General features: G+C 44.9%; 1 protein-coding gene across 1 annotated transcript in view; it reads right to left on the bottom strand.

The window, feature by feature from the left end:
* Window positions 1-2,719: 2,719 nt before the first annotated feature.
* LOC115310235 (solute carrier family 12 member 2) overlaps window positions 2,720-18,892 on the bottom strand; it is a 32,189-nt gene continuing 16,016 nt past the window's right edge. The window contains exons 8-23 of the mRNA XM_040206218.3: window positions 18,880-18,892; window positions 17,634-17,741; window positions 15,365-15,488; window positions 14,538-14,639; window positions 13,428-13,583; window positions 12,698-12,797; window positions 12,443-12,554; window positions 11,424-11,558; window positions 11,139-11,245; window positions 9,986-10,206; window positions 7,112-7,468; window positions 5,011-5,125; window positions 4,811-4,897; window positions 4,583-4,700; window positions 3,851-3,918; window positions 2,720-3,338 (exon numbers count right to left, since the gene is read on the bottom strand). The exon at window positions 18,880-18,892 is cut by the window's right edge and continues 206 nt beyond it. Coding sequence (XP_040062152.1) covers window positions 3,203-3,338; window positions 3,851-3,918; window positions 4,583-4,700; window positions 4,811-4,897; window positions 5,011-5,125; window positions 7,112-7,468; window positions 9,986-10,206; window positions 11,139-11,245; window positions 11,424-11,558; window positions 12,443-12,554; window positions 12,698-12,797; window positions 13,428-13,583; window positions 14,538-14,639; window positions 15,365-15,488; window positions 17,634-17,741; window positions 18,880-18,892 — 2,059 coding nt within the window. The 3' untranslated portion in view covers window positions 2,720-3,202. The remainder of the gene's footprint in view (window positions 3,339-3,850; window positions 3,919-4,582; window positions 4,701-4,810; window positions 4,898-5,010; window positions 5,126-7,111; window positions 7,469-9,985; window positions 10,207-11,138; window positions 11,246-11,423; window positions 11,559-12,442; window positions 12,555-12,697; window positions 12,798-13,427; window positions 13,584-14,537; window positions 14,640-15,364; window positions 15,489-17,633; window positions 17,742-18,879) is intronic.

An 18,892-nucleotide genomic window follows, 5' to 3' on the forward strand; every position in this document is an offset into this window, starting at 1 on the left:
TTAAACTATCATATAACTTTGAACACATTAAGTGCGAGAATGTATTCACGTTGCTGATCTTCCCAGTCTTGGGCCACGCTCCGGTACTCTCCGGCGCGTTGTTATTCGCTTTGGGCTAAAATATTGCCTACGAAGCTTTTTGCAGTGTCCCACGAAGTGTTACAATAGAATAAACAATCACCGAAACATAGATCGCCACGTGTTGGGGATTAGTAATCGCCATGAATAAGAAACCACACAACAGCGACACAAAACGCAGCACTTTATTTCAAAACAGTAAACAAAACGCTTATTACTATTCACACGGGATGCACGCTGGGGTGTCGAACTCCAAATTCCATCACCTGACTGAAGTCATCCGCTATAATAGTAGTTCCACCAAACCTTTAGCTGTAAAAAAAAAAAAAAAAAAATAGAATCGAGAAGACACTTAACATTGTCTACGTATAGAAATGAGAAAGCATTCCTACACGGGTAGCGCATTCGAACAAGCAGATCGCGCCACGTCTTCCTTTCGAACACGGCGCTCCGGCGTTGACATCACGCTCCCCTACTGCGCAGGCGCGGCAAGCCCCGCCGGCTTCACGACGGCTTCCGTGACGAAGCATTGCGTTGCCCTGCTTTTCTTTGCGTTTTATTGGCAAGGAAAATTTAGTAGCCGTTTCGCTCAGCCAATGTGAATTTAGGCGCTCCTTCGCTCAGCCAATGGGAATTTAGGTGCCGTTTCGCTCAGCCAATGGGAATTTAGGTGCCATTTCGCTCAGCCAATGGGAATTTAGGTGCCCCTTCGCTCAGCCAATGGGAATTTAGGTGCCGTTTCGCTCAGCCAATGGGAATTTAGGCGCCGTTGGCGACTGACAATGCTTTCAAGTACATAGAGCTGAATGGCGCCAGTTACCGAAAATGGGCGAAAACTGGCCCCATTTCCCCACTGAAAATGTTAGAAAATTGCTAATCAATTCGCTGTCGTAATTACATGATCGCGGCTGCTTCCGTCAGCGCATTGAGGGGAGCTCGTGTTTTCAATTATCCTTTAAAAAAATCAAATTAGCGCCGACCGTGGTTTTGAACGTTTTGTGTAGCGCGGCGCTCAGGTAAATCTACATGCATTAGAAACTACAGTCTTGCTACCACACACGATGTGTAGCGAAATGCTTCTGCTAGGAGCCTCGCTGTGGCGCCACTGTCAAGTCGGACGCTTCCAATACGAAAAGGCGCGTAAACCTGCGACAGTCGGAGATCTTAGGAATGTCACTTCTAAGATGATATCGCATTCTAGCTGCCTAGTTTAACGCCTCCGAGAATCACCTGATAAACATCCCCGTTCGCTGCAAGGGACGTGACCAAAACAGCAAAGAATGCGATCTGCCTTTTTATGTTTCTATAAAGTTTATAATAAGCTACCGTCGACGGAGCAGACCATGAGCAGCCTGAAAATCCACCGCCCAACCGTCCGACGGTGCGATACCCAGAACCACTAGAACGCACTTCAGCGTATGGGGGCTCCAACTCCATTTTCTTGCGAGTGTGGCTATTTTCGTGCTTAGTGCAGAGCGAGCGCAACCCACACAAAAAAGGTCTATGGTTGCCTATGGAAAATTCTATGGCAGGCTATCACACCCTATGGGTCGGCCGTAGAAATCCATATATATTATACAGCCAAGGCCAACTATAGAAAAGTCTCTGGCCCTGTGCCTAAGGGCTGGGGACCAATAAATTGTGTTTGCTCGCCTATAGAACATTTTATGGCCCCGAGTCTAAAGACTATGAACCAATAAATTTGATTTACCCGCCTATCAAAAATTTTATGACAGTGTCTAAAAACATAAAACCAATAAATGTTCTTTAACCTGCAATAGAAAATCGGATGTCTCTAAGCTATAGGCATGTGACCATTCAACTTTCTTTAGCCGGACATAAACAAGTCGATGCCTCGAAAGCTATAGACTAGTGACCGTACTATTTACTTTAGCCAGCTGTAGAAAATTTTTTTTCAATGCTATAGCCATGCAACCAATCAAGTTTCTTAGGGCAAACAAAGAAACTTACACGGCACTGTCGACCATGAAGCTTCTTTGGCAGCCTAAAGTCTTGAATGTTTGTGCATTGAAGCTATAGCTAGTTGACCCAATAGCTTCGTAGCTGCCAATATTGCAGCTAAGAAGTTGTACATTTTCATGCATTCGAATTACCAGGAGCTTTCTACCATTGAAATACACAAGAGTTGGACTGGATCCGCATGTTAGCTCAACATGCGTATAATCTGCTGTACGAATTATCGAGATCGTACTGTATTGAAACGAAGCTACTTTGATGAGCTAATAGAACTCTTTAACTGAAAACTCTTTGATGCAGCATTTGTTAAATTTTGGTTCATACATACCTGCAGATGAATGCTTGTTTTTGAGACGCAGCAATTTGTAAAAATTTGTCTATGCGTTTTCATGAAACACGTGCAAGAAGTACAAGTACACTAAAGAGTCAACATTGAGGACGTCCCTGTTTTCCATGCTAAACAAGCTGGAAAGAAGCCGTTAAGGCTTCCTTCTAGCAACAGGGACACTGCAACACTGATCTTCAGCGCTCGACTTTAAAAAAATTCAAGGTCAATTTCCTATAGACGACGGCATAGAACTTCACAACCATCCAATCAATAAGCCGGTGATTTTTATATCAAAAACGTACATTTCCAAAGCAAGAGGCACAACAAGCACACAACTTTTATGAGAAAGCTGTAGATTCTTTATTGAATACAAGCCACTTCTTACAAAAACAATCTCAGACTAGAATTTTTTTTCCTGGAACACGGCTGTAGAAACGTGATGCAATCGCCCTATTGGCATCTGCACTCACCTCATAAAAAATGCTTTGGGAACAACAAGGAGACAAACAAAACCAAAAAAGAAAACTTCCGCGGGTCTGCTTTACCACTAAGTAACAAAAAAAAACTAACGATAAAAAACACATGCTACAAAGTCTTCTAATGCAAGTATTTACAGATGTGCATGCTACCTAAAATCACCGCTCCCCGTCTCCAAATTATATTAACCTCGAAAACTGAACTCCGAAACAAACATCATGTATAAAAATAAAAAAGCAGCAGCCACGCTTGGACGCAAGCTACGTGACCGACAACTCAATGTCTCCTTAACTACGCGAGGGAATTCTCTGAAGATGGACAGGGCTCGAGACGTGGCTTGACCTACGAATAGAAAGTAAGCACGCTGGTTTGGTTTCCCCGAACCAAGAGGAAGGGCGGCATGTCCTTCGTGAGCATCTCCAACCATGCCATGTACATGGGCGCTGTGCACGTGCCCTTGCGGGGCATGGGCAACGTCCTGCAGGGTAGAAAGAGCGGGATGTTTACACGAATGCAATTCACACGGTAGAAATATTTAGTGCTTCAATTGCCACTACCCTTACAGTTTGTTCATTGCCCCTGGAGATCACAGTGCCTGTGCCACTAGGGTAACTTTACAAATAAAAAAGCACAGGTCTCCAACAAAGACGTTAAAGACCAGTGCTTCTAGGGTAGCACAATGCACGGCACCGACGGGCATCAGCGCACACATCTGCTCCTGGAAATTCGGCGCTTCCGGTTTTTTTAGAAATGTCTAACATAAGCCCCCACCTCGCCTGTCTACTCACTATCTTAGATAAGCATGCACGGCCCCTCGCTGGTTAGGACTTGAAATTTAACGCATTGAGGTGCATTGAGGTGGCGCGACCTTTGAAAAAAGTATTTGTTTAGACGAGCATTCACACACTAGACTTGCTTTACAAGGACACTCAATTGCTGCCTTGCTTTGAAGAATGCCGCAGAGAACAGGAGAGTTATCGAGCGACTTACATGACAACCAGTGAAGCATTTGTGGAGTGCTCCCGAAGTAGTTCATGAAGACGAAGATTTCGGTATGTCTGCAAGGTGAATAATAAAAATGGCGTTCTGAGCAGTCATTCTCACAATGCATATCGGTCCAGAGTCAAACGAATAATAACATTACTTCTAAACATGCTCTTCATAGATGTTTCGGTGTTCGTTGAAATTTCGCCCGGTGTAACGTTGTGTAAATGGTTTACTTTAGTTTTCGCTGATTATTAAGTCTGCCAAGATCGTGAGGTTTCCGTAGAAGACTTTTCAGGAAAAAAATATTTGCTGCCTGTATCCACCATATAAATATTTGAGGTCTATAAAAGCAAAATTTAAATAAAAAATAAATCAAACAAAAATTTTCTCCCAGAAAAAAAAAACAAAAACGGAAAAAGCCCTTTTTTTTCAGCTAAACACAACTAAGCGGAAAACAGCTTAATACCAACAAAATGTAAAGACTTGGTTCTAGATAGAAGGCCCCAACCCCTTTCATTTACTGTAGGCTGTATTGCATACTCTTTGAACATATTCGGGAAAAGAAAACCTCAACATGCTAAAAAGAAGTTACCTTGAGTCAATCATCGATGGCTACTATTCGAACGTTTTTGCTCGTCCGCAATATTACCGCTCAGTTTCAAATAAACAAAATGCCTTGCGACTATTAGAAAGAAAAATAACGTCTCGGTCGAGAGTTATTAAAGTCTAACGCACCTTCTCTTTCACTGCCAGAACCTCCGAATCACTGACAAATGGCGTGGTCAAGTCCTTAGCGTCCACATCTTGAGAGGACCTTCTCCACGGCTTCAAAATTCTGTTGAACTCGGCTTTCCTAGAAGGAAACAAAAAGCATCGTCCTTCAGATGCGAATAGAAGCTTGCAAGTGCAACGCAAATAAAAAAAAAAAAAGATTAAACATTTTAAATAATAACACGAACTTACGTCGACTCCTTGGGAGGTTTGACGATGTCTGGAATGACCGTGACGTCGGAATATTCTATCCGGAATTTACTGAGAAGAGCGGCCATGCTGCAAATAGAAACAGAGATGATATCGTTCCTCAGACTTTCTCGAGTACAGCTCGCCGCGATTAATGACACAGATTATAGCAAGACCGACGACAGGATGATGTAAAAACTTACTTTCGCTGTTCTTGATCCAGCTCGTATTTTTTGTTGGCAAGTGCAAAGACCCTGAGCTTGCAGCCGGAGAACTGAGACCTCGTTGAGAGCAGGTAGGGAATCAGCATCGTCAGACCTGTCGTGCAAACGTAAAAAAAAGAAAAAGAAGAAATAATGTGGCACGGCCCGCCAAATTCTGCAGTGATGCAAGATGATCCAGGTAATTCTTCCTGAAGCATCGTGACATTTTTTATACAGCACCCTCATCATAATCCAGATTCACCCTTTCCTTAAGAAATGTTTTTTGTAAGTTTTTCGCAGACCGCACTGTCCCACAACTGAAGCCGTCATGTGGTTCAGTGTCTCAGACTAGAAAACGACCTACTCTCCCCACTTCCCAATTTGCACGACCCATGGCACTCACCCGTGGCTCACAGCTTCACGGTTTACAGCCGGGTAGCTGTCATTGATGCTCCTACTACACAAGCGCTCAAGCATTGCGATCAAATAGAAGGAGCTCGTGCTAAGTTCCCTCTTCAATTAACCCAGGTTAAGGTGAGAAGTACAGAGCCAGCATCTAAACCAAACTTGCTACCATAGTCACCGTGTTGCAAACACATGGTTGCTCCAGTAAGGGCTGTCCACACCAACACGAGTCACAGATTTGGTACGCGTGCAAGTCTTTCTTGGCGGACAAATACGCTGTTTTTCAACGTCGTTCTATCGGTTATAGCCTATAAAGTACTCGGCATCAAGCGATTTCCCCAGCTGCCAAAAATTATGATCGCTAAGAAACGTTTGCAAACGACAGGACGTGACCACGAAACGTCATAACCATCCGCCATAAAAGATGAGCGTTCGCAGCGAATCCGTCACACGGGCCTGCTTGATAGTTCATGAAGCAACGTTAACCACAGTGGCACCGGTCTAGGTGCGTTCTCTATTTTCACTCGTAACCGAGTAACGCTGAAGCGACAAAGAGAAGCAACTGACACCTACAAACCTCAGGCACGGGCAGCACGCACGCGAAACTTTGGCGAGCCTTTTTTCTCTTGGTGTTCGTGAAGCAAGAACGAGTGATTGCAAATCTGCCACAGGTACCATCGCGTGCATGACCTACGCTCTCGATAGGGAGTATTCACTAGACGCCATATTTGTGGGTGCTGTTTAGAGCGCATGCTCAGAACGAGCTCATATCAATCGGCTGCTAAGACCGGCACTCTTGATGGTGCGGAATGCACGTTGCAAAAGCACTGTGGAAGCTCGTCATCAGCACGCGCTCAACATTCGCCCACACAGCTATGGCCGCCAGTGAATACTCCCTATACTTGTCGGTGTCGGCTGTTTGCGATTGCCACCTTAATGCCACAGTCCCACTAGAGCAACACACAGCAATATCCGACTCCGACAAGCCTGAAGCCCATGCAGCGCGCACGCGAATGTATCTTTGGCAGGAATCACTAACGCTTACTTCACGAACATGGGAAGTCTGCAAGCCTGCCCAAGGTACACTCACAGACAATGAGCGGAAACACGCTATTCGGACGATTGCTGTGCCACAGTTCCCTCGACCTCCACTAATCCTCAAAATATCATAGCGTTCAACGAAAGAGACCTAAACTTTCGGTTTGAAGTCAAATTTAAACCAAAACTTTTCCTTTTTTTTTTTAAGAACGGGCAGGAAAGCTGAGGAATCACAGACGCCTGTCTCGGCTCACATCGCCCGCGGTAGTACCCTCGCGTGTGCACCGTACGGGCTTGAGGCTTGTCGGTGTCAGTTGTTTCTGTTTGTCGCTCCAGTGGGACTCAAACATAACCAGACAAGGAGATAAAAAAACTTTCAGCCTTTCCACGCTGGGGAAGGAAGACCAGCGAAGCTGCACGATGGTGGGAATGAAGTAATGTCCGGCTGCGAGTCGGCAAGCCAGAGTGGAAAGACTGGAGAGGTTGTCGCCATCTATGAGCGACGGCGGCAACCAGACAACCGGCTTGCATAGATGGCGGTAGCTGTCCGGAGTATTGTGTCGACATTTATTTGCTGGCAGACATGATCCTGGGGAAACTAGCCCTTACCAGCTCCGCTCTAAAAAACGCACTCGACCGATTCGAGTCGTCTACCCACCTCCATCATCGTACAGCCACCAGACATCGACGGTGCCTTTCTTCTGCTTCCGCTGGAACTGGTTCACGGAGAGGAGCACGTTCTTGGGCACGGCGCGGGCCAACTCGAGCGCCTGGGACGACGTCCGCCGGGTCCAGCGCTGGAGCACCGTCGGCGACGTCGTCACATTGCGCCGGAACGTCACCGTCGTCGAGATCGACCCCGCCACCGGGGCCTCTGGCTCCGCCGTCACGGCGACGCTCTCCGTCGTCTTGCGGTACGACCCCAGACCGGAGTCTCGGTTGCCACGTTCCAGAGTCGGAGTCTGGGAAGGCGTCTGGGTCGGCGTCGTTTCGTCGTCGTCGCAGGAGCTGCCGGCTGCACGAAGGCAATGTCGTATAGTAACTATAGAGTTCCGCGATTTCGGTGTTTATTCTTAGGATTCGGAGGATTTTTCATTTATTAACTCAGAACGTATTTTTTCAGCAGACCTCCACGAAGACACTGACCCATTCCAGCGTTTCTCATACTTTATAGCCATCTATAACATTTATAAGCCTCTTCGGACGCATTTTCTTTCACGTGCGAACTTAACGCCGGGGTGCCATGCGACATCATGACTTCACGCCATGGTGTCACGTGATATCAGGCAGTCGCATGGTGTCATGGTTTCAGGTGACACACACACACACAGACACATGAAATGTGTCCAGGTTATTCACAACGCCACAAAAGCAACTAACGCGGAAGACAAAAGACAAGTAGAAGACTGAACAGGAAAAGCGATTGTTCTGTCCAATCTTCTACTTGCTGTTCACACGGAAAGAATAAAAACACAGAAAATATACGAGGGACAGACACACAGCTTTTTGAACTGTTTTTATTCTTTCCGTGTGAACAGCCGACACAAACAGCAGACACCAACAAGTATAGGGAGTATTCACTAGACGCCATATTTGTGGGTGCTGTTTAGAGCACATGCTCAGAACGAGCTCGCATCAATAGGCTGCTAAGACCGGCACTCTTGATGGTGCGGAATGCACGTTGCAAAAGAACTGTGGAAGCTCGCCATCAGCACGCGCTCAGCATTCGCGCACACAGCTATGGCCGCCAGTGAATATTCCCTGTAGGGAGTATTCACTAGCGCCATAGCTATCATGCGCAAATGCTGAGCGCGTTGCGTCTGCTCTGCACAAGCCCCAAAATGGCGGCGCCCACAACAATGTCGGGGAACGGAGTGCCGATACTCTAAGCGGAGCTCATTTAGTGGCTCTAGCTCATACTTAGAAACGAAATATAGGTCATCAACTTCTATTGCTACAGTCACAACCCATTCCGCACTCTCCAGTCCTTGACATCGTGATCAAGCTAGTGTAATGCTTTCTCAGATTATTTTTCTTTCTCAATTTAAAGTGTAGAAAAGAAAAAAAAAAAAACAGCGTTTACTAGACACGTAAAAAAAAAGTATAGTAAAAAATATTTTTGTTTTATTTTACAAAACATTGGCGTCGGGCAAAGAGACCTTTCCCCACCTCAAGACCCAATCCAGAATGGCAGAGCGAGCTCTCTACAGCGGAGTATTTTATTTCCGCGAAATGAGTGCGCGAGCCAAGCAAGTATCGCGAAGGAGATAAGCGGGATCAGTGAAGCAACCGTTGTAAGTGAAAAAAATGAAGGACGAGCAAAGAGGGCGTATGGTCACGGAAGACAGAGGGAAGGAGAGGTGCCGGGTGACTGACGAGAGAGGACGTGACGGCACAGTGCGCGAGGTGTATAGTGAATCCTCCGAGAGGAAGGAACTCACCAGCGATAGTGAGAGCCGCCAGAAAGGCCAGCCAGGATGCAGTCGGCCTCAGGGCTACCGTATCCGCGGCAGCAAAGAAAAGAAAGCGAGTGCAGTGCGAGAAAGTGGACAGAAGAGAGAAAGAGAAAGAGCGACAAGATGAAGCAGGTGAGAGAGTTTCGGATCCCCGCCCTTCACCACCCCTGTGCAGTGCTGTGGAAGGCCGACACCACCTAGAATAACCTCCATGTAAACGTGAACGCACTCGGATGGGCGGCAACTCAGCATTTGGTCACGAGTCTGACGATGTGCGTCCCTCGACGCGTTAACTGGACATTCTACGTACAGTAGAACACGGACTCAACATCGTTTGTCCATCCTGTGTGCGCTCCATCTCATCGCGATGACCTACCAAATGCTAGTGTACAAGCTTTGATTATTCTAGATGGTGTTGTGAAAAGACACGGACGCGAACTAGCGTTTTTTCTTTCCGTCTATACAGGTTTTTTTGTTTTTTTGTAAGCTTTACATATTTGTTTTGAAAAGGCCGTAATTAGCTACTTACGCGGTTAGTGCAGGTGAGTTATACCATAGCCTCCCCTACACTGACAAAGGCTGTCAGATCGACACGAGACGTGGCCGCCGAAGTTGAAAAGGTAGAGCGGCAGACAACGGATGAGAGGAGAGCCAGGTGACGGGCGCCCCGCTGCGGCGAGACGCCGAAACAAACTTCTCTCGAGCGATGGAACGTCCGCTCGTGCTCCTCGCGTTCCTCGCGCTACCGCTTCTTTTCTGGTCGGGTTTGAAAACCATGATTCGGGTCCTCCCCGCTGCAAAAGCTGTGCGCTGACTACAGGTTCCCCCAGAAATGCTCTGTGCTACCGGATCCTCGCGCTCCGAATCTGGGACAGGACACCATGGCTCTGTCATCGAGGTGTCAGGAATTGTGAGTATAGAGGAGGATATATGGTTATACGGTCAGGGGGACATAGTATAGGGTTCTAATCGTAACGATCAATCGGATAATTAATTAAAAATTGTTAATTAGCTTTGTAATTAGTGAAAATATATACATGGTTCCGAGCACTAAACGTGAGCTCTGCCGTCCGTACCTTGGGACAACTGAGAGTTGGAGGCGTTGCGGGCGAGTGTTTCGGTGGAAGAAGCGTCGTTGTTCACGCTGCCCTTGGTGTCCGCGGACAGCTGGTTGGTCCCGGCGTTGTTCGGCGCGGTGGGCACCGGCGCGTCCTCCTCGACCACGGTGTACTTGGAGTGGTCCAGGCCCTCCGCGAGACGCATGATCCCGAGAGACATGTGCGAGTCGAAGGCATGACTGCAATGCGCCGGTTCGGTCGTCGGGTTAGTACGGTGTCACTTGCAGGTGCCAACCAACAAGAACCTTTGGTAGCAGGGAGCCAGTCCTTTCAGAAAGCTATACACTAATACCATACTATTGCTACAGTTTTTATACCACAAAAATTGACGCTTGGAGTACACGTCGCTTAAGCTAAGATATAGTTTTAATGTCGAAGTATACTTTTAGCATATTTATAGTATAGATTTTTTGTATTTTTTGTTTGTGATGCGCCACGCGCATTGATAAAGTTCTGCTGCTGCTGCAGGCGATCCAATGCAGACGCCAAGGTCTGAAAACACACTTGAGAAAAGAAAAAAAAAACTTTAGGTAGATTTCCTGTAAATATACATGCACATTTCGGTTACATTCAGTGTATTGCTTTTTGCCAGCAGAGAGAACAAAGTAAAAGAAACGTCACATATGCTGGACGTAGGCGAAACGCAAAGTAGTACACTAGCTTATTTACTACTTGGGAAAAGAAACTATTTGTAAAAAAAAAACACTAATGATAGAGCTTTCCAACTGGAGTGTCGCCAATTGAAGTTTGATAATTTCTGGTCGTCGGTTGGGTCTCCTCAGCACTAAGGGGGACCACCTGGGAATCCACAAAGTGCCGATGGTGCATAGTAATCAAACTTTCAAACGAATTGGTGACTTTTTCTCTGTGTTTATCTTCGCTGCAACATTCGTGTTCACACAAGCTTCTCTGAATGGGTGGTTAGTGCATTATCAACAGCCGAAACCCGGGATCTAGTGGTGATTCAGTGACCAAAAATGCGATTCCCACAAGGAGTGTGACTTGGTTGAAGCATCTACGCGGAGGAGGTGCACAGGCTACGCCACCGGTCAGGTAGATTAACAAGTTAAAACTCGCTTCGGTCATAGTTCCATAGCTCAGGACTACTCACTGTATGGCGTCGAAGTACTCTTGTAGCTCCTCCCTGGGGCAGGTCTGCCAGTTGGCTTTGTAGCCCATGAGCACCACGTTGGGTCGCAGCTTGCCGACGCCCACCAGCTGAAGGTCGAGAGAAAGCAGAAATCATACGAGGATATTAAACATCCATTCAATTTCCCCGCTAAATTGAACGGGAAATGCATGGACGTACACTTTTTTTTTAAACAATAATTTCAAAAACAAGTGGGCAGGAAAAATAAGCCAGAAAGGGTCAAGTGCACGTAGGTAGAGATGTTACCTGAATGAGGGAAAGCACACCCCTGGAGAAGCTGGGCTCCTCAATGAGGCTGTAGAAGGCCTTCACCTTGCGTTCTTCGAAGCAGCGATACGCCTTGGCCGTCAGCAGGTTGCGGGACCGGTAAGACATCGGGGGCTGACGAAGTTGGGTTGGGAAAAGGGAAGACATAAGGCAGGAAATGGGGAAGCCAGCCCCTTTCACCTATCTTCGCAGCAACGCACATATTTTATGGCTACTGACACTAAAGGTCCGAGAAGATCATTTGTTTGAAAATTCCCCTGGGAAATTAATAAGAGCGGTAATGAGTATAGTAAAGTTCCCTTTAATTCACGATAAATTCTGATAAAATGGCATACTTATCTTGTTCAGCAAAATGCCATTTAGGAAAAATAAACTCCCCGGATAACTAAGTGATTTATGTTTTACTTACTTCATTGAGAAAAAAAAATATCGTACTCCGGTTGCTGCAGAGATATATTCTCTGACAGTTAGCGTTTTAGTGAATGGAGAACGTTTTCTCAAAAAATAAAAATCGAGTGGCAAAGAAACAGCAAAAAGCCTTAATGAAACGACATTTCGAGAGAACCAACCTGGCTCCTTTAAAGGTAGTGAAACTGATGATGGCATACGCTTAGCCAATAGACCATTTTAACCACAGACCGTGGTCAAAAACGTAAATAAAACTAATGGGTTTCAAGGACTAGAACAAGATTAAGAGGAAAAATGTGACACGCCTATCGAACTTTGGCTGCTCTCAATCTGCATTCGCCACAGGATGCCAGCTCATTTATCTATCTCCAGCTGTTCTCAAAGTAGAACCGTATAGAACCGTGTGCGCCAATATTAGATTGCGCAAAACGACAAGGAAAAGTAGAAGGAGACAAGAGAGAGCACTTAGACAACCAAGACAGGTCGCTTGACATGAGAACGTCAAGTTCTGCTTTCACGTCACCATCCAGTGACTGGACAAAACGAAGTCTCCAGGATTAAAACATATCTCGTAAAAAAACAGTGCAAACCTTTCGGATGTCCCCGCAGACCATAAGCGACAGCTTCTTGGTCAGAAGGTAGGCAAAATCCACCAGCGGAAGACGATCGGCCGGGTTCCCAGTCAAAACTAATATTTGTGGCCTGGAGCGAAAACAACAATCAGTACACCGCAGATATCCTTGGTTGAAACATTCGTTTTGTAGCAGATACTCGAGTGTGAGGTATTGTGAGAGAATGCATTTTGTTTGTTGAATGTGTGTGGAAGATATGAAAATTCACGGCACCTATAATTCTTGATGTGATCTCGCACGTTGTTGAGCTTGACGACGCTGTTGAGTGCGTCAAGGTAAGTTTGAGCTTGAGTCGAAGATCCCCAGTTCACGTCTGTAACGCAAAAAAAAAAAAAAATTAAGCATTGTGTCGACTAATGAAAGCAGACATTGTGTCAGCCGACGACCACAAACACTCGGTCATTTTAGGGCCGTTGTGTGTACTCAAAGATGCTATCTTGTTCGACATGTTATTATTGTGAACGCCTTTTTGGGCATCTACCATTCAACTATTGTAACGAGATAGAACTATAGGGGGCGCTTTGCTCAGCGTGTGTTCCACGGAGCTAGGTTTTTATCCGTGAACGAATCCAGTCCACAGTATGTCTGTGGATTGGATTCTTTACTTCACCTTCCTCGATCGTGCGTGGGGCAGATTTGACGCGAGCGTTGAGTGAATGTTCGATAGAGACTCGCGCTCAATTGGTGCGTCATTGATCGAATGCGAGTTCCACACTGACGCAGCATTCGAGTAAGTCAGTCAAGCGCTCCGTCAGAAAAAGAAAAAAAAAAGTTATCTCCGTGAGTGCAGTTCCCACCGTAGCCGCTAGGTGCGCGACAGTTTTATCTCCTCTCCAATATTTTCGAGTTACGCGATGCAAATCCTCAATAACGGACTCCACCTTTTTTTGTTTCCTCCCCAAAAATGTACACTAAACAATTACATCACTTGGAACAGACTGACCTGGTTTTCTGTTGTAGATAAAAATATAGAGTCCCAGCACTATGGCGAAGGTCCCCAGAGCAGTTGGCCAGTTGGTGATGAACATGACGCTGAGGCAGAGAACTGCACCCAGCAGACTGGCCCACAGGTTGTAGTAACGGAACGCCGGTCGGAATCCTGTCGAGGAACAAATCGGTAGCAATCAAGGAAACCATTCTCAAACTTGACTATACTCCGTTCACCCTTAAGCTGAGACTAGAAGCTCCGCCTTCCCCGTGAGCTTTCTTCCCTTGCTAACACAAGTGTGAACGCGCGGGCACGCGCAACCAAAGCACTGCCAAAGCCAGCGAGCTCGCGCTGAAGGCGGAGATTCTACTCTCTAGCTTAAGGGTGAACCGAGTATAGGCATCGAGATTTCTTTTATTTTTGTTTTACGATTATGCATCTACAAACTTCATCATTTTATTTAATTCAGTTTATCAAAACCAGCCACCGAAAAACAAAATGCGAATCTCGGTATCTAATGTGCAATTAGCAGAATGTCTTTTGAAAATACGGAGTTTAATGGAGGGAACTAAACGAAAACAGTACTACTAGCTTTTTATGTTCTAATTTGACATCCTTCTCGTTGCATTTGTTTTCAACATGTAAGGGCGCAAACGAGCTGGTTTAGATTGAACTGGCCATAAATCCCGAGACTACAGGCAAAAAACGACACGAACACAAAGGTCTGGTGTTGTTTCTTACCTGCAGTCTCGGGGTTTATGACATGTATCTCATGTATTCTGAAATCCTGCGCTACGCCTAGAACAGAAATTTAAAGCACCAAATATGGTGTATCCACAAAACATTTTCAAGGGGCACCGTATACTACAGCCTTTAGTTAACTTTAGCTATCTTCGACTTTATATTCTCCTTCACCACATCACTTACTTGTCAACAACCTAATGCAAACATTTCGATTCGGGCAAGACCACGTGCGCATAAGTGCTACAGGCTATCTGTCTAACCATGCAAGATTAGGCGTGAAACCTGTATGGCGTCTTGCCTATTTCAAACGCTAACATGTGAAGCAATTAAAACGAACAATTTTAAGGAATGAATGAACGAGCAAATAATCAATAAACTCACCCGGCATCCTAGTGAACGAGGCGTGGAAACAGGAGAAGTTGATGAGGCAGTATGCGGCCAGGAAAAAGTTGGAAATGATGGGCGCAATGGCGTTCAATTCGCCTGGAGAGAAAAAAAACAACACATCCATGAGATTACCTACTTTGAATGGCTTAGCACGACATTCACGTTCATTATTGAAAGCTGCCACCATCTTAGTCACTACGGTTCCGCGTTTTCGATGCCTACCGATCGATACTCTCTCAAAACTGACCCTTTAACCAACAGCTTGTTCACGGGTGACTTGTTTGGCTGGGTGTTTGTCTTTCTTTCCTCCCTGTCGCTGCCGTTAGAATCATATTTTTCTGACTCTTCGAAGTTTGTGAATACAAGTGCTTGGGAGGGTACCGATCGACCGGTTCAGGTTGTTCTTTGTATGCTGAATACGCCACGATTCTAAAAAGGAGATTTTTTTCTAGTTTCTTTTGGTGTCCAGGACGGGACTACTGTCGATGACGTGGACAACACGTCTTCGACTCCAACAGCAGTTCCGTCCTGGACAGCGAAAACAAAACCACGGTAGTGTTAAGGTTTCTTCAACCTATGCCCGCGATATGCACCAATTTTGTCCGTCACCAAAAGTCGAAAAAAAAAAACAGGGAGTCTACAGGCCAGCTGGTGGATGTAAATCATGATCATGAGCTGGTGGATGTTGATCATGACCAAAAGTAGACTCCCAAAAACAGCGAATCGGTTAGAAAAATTAATACAAAAAATAATACTCAGGAATTTTTAGAAAGTATATAGCGAAAGAACGGAACATTACATTGTGACCGGAAAATACTCACCAATGGCGCAGCAAGCGAGGGAAATGACAAAGGCAAGCACGTAGCCCCTCCGGGGTTCGTTGTTCTTGCCAAAGCCCTGGCCAAACCAGTGAATGTACGGGAACAGCTTGTCGTTGCAAAGGGCCTGGAAAAGAAGGGACCTTTTCATATAAGAATTAGAAGAACACCACTTGTGCGTTCAGGTTCAAGGTACAAAATTCCCCAACTCCGCAACGCCGACGAAACACCCACGAATACATGGGAATGAATCGGGTCAGTTAACCATTTTCTTAGTATATATGGCCCCACTTAGAAGCAGAATGCTGCTTTTGTGGGCCAGCTCTTTAAATTGTATGGCTTGATTTGAAATAAAAATTGAATTGAATGATTTAAGCTATCGGGAACGAACCCTTTTCCCATAGAAAGTTTCAAAAAAATCGCGCAACTTTGCTTTCTTTGGTGGATAAGATAAAAATCCTGTCATCTGGTTCGAACAGCTAGCCCTACATTTGGGCGAAGGCTGGGCGTTCGGCGATGTGTAGTTCATTTATGCGATAAAAACAACAAATATTGTACCTTTTTCATTTTTTTTTTCGGAAACACACTAGACAAAGGGACAGCCGAGAAAATTGAATAATGTTTTTTTTTTTTTGCACCGCAAAAAACTGCGCATCGTCAAAAAACCACCGGACTTCAATCAATTTTGTTTCGTTGTTTATGTGATCGGAATTGCTTTGCGCGATTCCACTGTCGGCAGTGTGGCCCGTTTATGTATTGAAGGCGAATTCTTATGGCTTGTATTTGCTTGCTGTCAAAGGCACCTGCTTTTTTTTTATAGCTACACAACAGCATTTTATTTTATTTTGTTATTATCGATCCACCCTGCCAGGTCCTGCAAGGGCGCGTCGTATGTTGCAAGTAAATAACTAAGATAGGACACTAGCAATATGGATAAGATGTGAATTTTAAAACTTCGGGTTGTTCAATTAAAAAGAAAGAAAAAAAGCTCTATTTTCGATGAGCAAATGACGGCCAACACCAGCTCGGATATAAAATGGAGAAAAAGTCAGCTGTTAGGAACTCCACTTTCTTATTAAAAATAAAGAAAAAAATCGTAGGTTTTGAGTTAGGTAGCTTTAAGTTCAGACACTGATGTATTAATTCGACACCTAGCACAATATTTCGAATGGGTCAGCTTTTGCTGAAGCGCAGTTTATTTTCCATTGCGAACAAACTTTTTGTTACTTACTGCTTTTGCTGCAACAATCTGGATGACTTATTTACTTGGAAATATTGGTGCATACAAACAGCCATGAGGCCCTCTTAGTTAGGAATAAGGCTATTAACAAAATGCATTACTGTAGAAATTAACACACAAACAAACGCCAAGGGAAATTCATAAAAAGAGCGAGGTTAATAAAAACGTTTACGAATAAGACAAGGCAATATATTCATTGTCAATAAATTCACACAAGAACAATGTAGCACTTCTGCATGGGGTTTATAGGCTAGAGAGCTATCCAAATCCGCCATTTTGCATTTTCGGCGTGAGCTCGGCTCAGCTCGTGTCGAGAACGAGTGCTGCGTCAACGTTCGGCGAAGACTCTGATCCAACCACACGCTTCGTGCCCTATGGATGGACGGTAATGGCTGGCCTTTTTTTAACGGGCGGTACCTTGCGCCACCTATCATAGAAATTAAGAACCAAATGTGTGATATCTTTCCTTAGCCAATTTACGTACCTTCTGCAATTTCGTAACCCAAGCAATAACGGCCTCCAATTTTGCTTGATCGAACCATACAAAAATTATCTTACGCAAGAGAAAAAAAAAGCACACATGAGTTAAATTAAAGAGGATATTTATGCCACCTACAAACAAGCTCATACATGGCCAAATATGATATATCGATATAACGCGACTCTAACGTTAGCAAGTCACGACGTTCCCAAACAATTCTGGCGAACCGAAGAAGTTTGAAAAAAGTAGCATGAGCTTCCACCAGGGACGAAATATGATTTATCATAGACTTTCTTCTTTAGCTGAACTCCATAAGAAATGCAAAGCGCGGCCATTCCCAAGTATCTTATTATCGCTCAGCGGCCAATGAGGTTCGCCATTAGGTCAACCAACGACTCGCAAAGGAAAAAGCGTGGACATAATGAGCCCAGAGTTTCTTACGCTGGATGCATGGATGCGTATTAACGGCTGTACACCTTATAACGGGTGGTAGCTTGCGCCACCTAGCTGCCTATGAGTATAGGAGGGACCAGGCCGTAAACTCTACCAACCTGGAAGACCTTGGGTGCGCTGACCAAGCTGGCCAACGCAGAAGACAGGGTGGCAGCAAACACGCCGGCGATGACCAGGGGGCCATAGGCGGAAACCATCTCCATGACCTGGCAGGGAAATTTAAATTGCTTGCCGACAACGAATGATGGCATACAAACGTCCTATTTATGACATTCCAGTTTTAAGTTGGCACCCATTGTGGTAGTGCAAACACAATAAAAATGAAACCACGCAAAATTAGCGCCGTGTTCAAACCCGAATATCTAAGACACTCATTCGCTAAATAAAAAAATAAAAAAGTGGCGCCATTTTGCACTAAGAAAGGTTACATTGAGTTATGTAGGAACATGTGTACAATATACTTGACGTTATGCGTCAAATAGTACAACTTATTTGCGCGTAACATTCATGTATTTGCCGGCCACATTAAAGAACTCGAGTTCCACATTTAAAGAACTCGAGTTCCACATTTAAAGAACTCGAGTTCCAAATTAAAAGAACTCGAGTTCCAAATTAAAAGAACTCGAGTTCCAAATTAAAAGAACTCGAGTTCCAAATTAAAAGAACTCGAGTTCCAAATTAAAAGAACTCGAGTTCCAAATTAAAAGAACTCGAGTTCCAAATTAAAAGAACTCGAGTTCCAAATTAAAAGAACTCGAGTTCCAAATTAAAAGAACTCTAGTTCCAAATTAAAAGAACTCGAGTTCCACATTTAAAGAACTCGAGTTCCAAATTAAAAGAACTCGAGTTCCAAATTAAAAGAACTCGAGTTCCAAATTAAAAGAACTCGAGTTCCAAATTAAAAGAACTCGAGTTCCAAATTAAAAGAACTCGAGTTCCACATTAAAAGAACTCGAGTTCCACATTAAAAGAACTCGAGTTCCACATTAAAAGAACTCGAGTTCCACATTAAAAGAACTCGAGTTCCACATTAAAAGAAAAAGAAAACAAATTCCACGGAAAGACTAATGCCGAGGTCACACTGTCAATACAACGTACAAATGACAGTCTCCAGAGACACTGCCCGATGCGTGGTTCTTCCTTGTCCTGTGCAGACGCATTCGAGGCATGTACTAAGCAGGCATGCTTCTAAGACGCTGGAGGCGCGTCCGCACATGTTTGCACACGCACATGCAGCGATTACACCGTGTTTTTTCTAAGAGAAGTGCAAACAGACGGCTGCATCCAATGCAGCACAGTAGGTTCGAGAAACACGCGTGGGAACAATTCAACGACCCCACTAACCTGATGGTTGTTC

The sequence above is a fragment of the Ixodes scapularis genome, unplaced genomic scaffold, assembly GCF_016920785.2.
Source record: "Ixodes scapularis isolate PalLabHiFi unplaced genomic scaffold, ASM1692078v2 PGA_scaffold11__112_contigs__length_91849675, whole genome shotgun sequence".
NCBI classification, from domain to species: Eukaryota; Metazoa; Arthropoda; class Arachnida; order Ixodida; family Ixodidae; genus Ixodes; species Ixodes scapularis.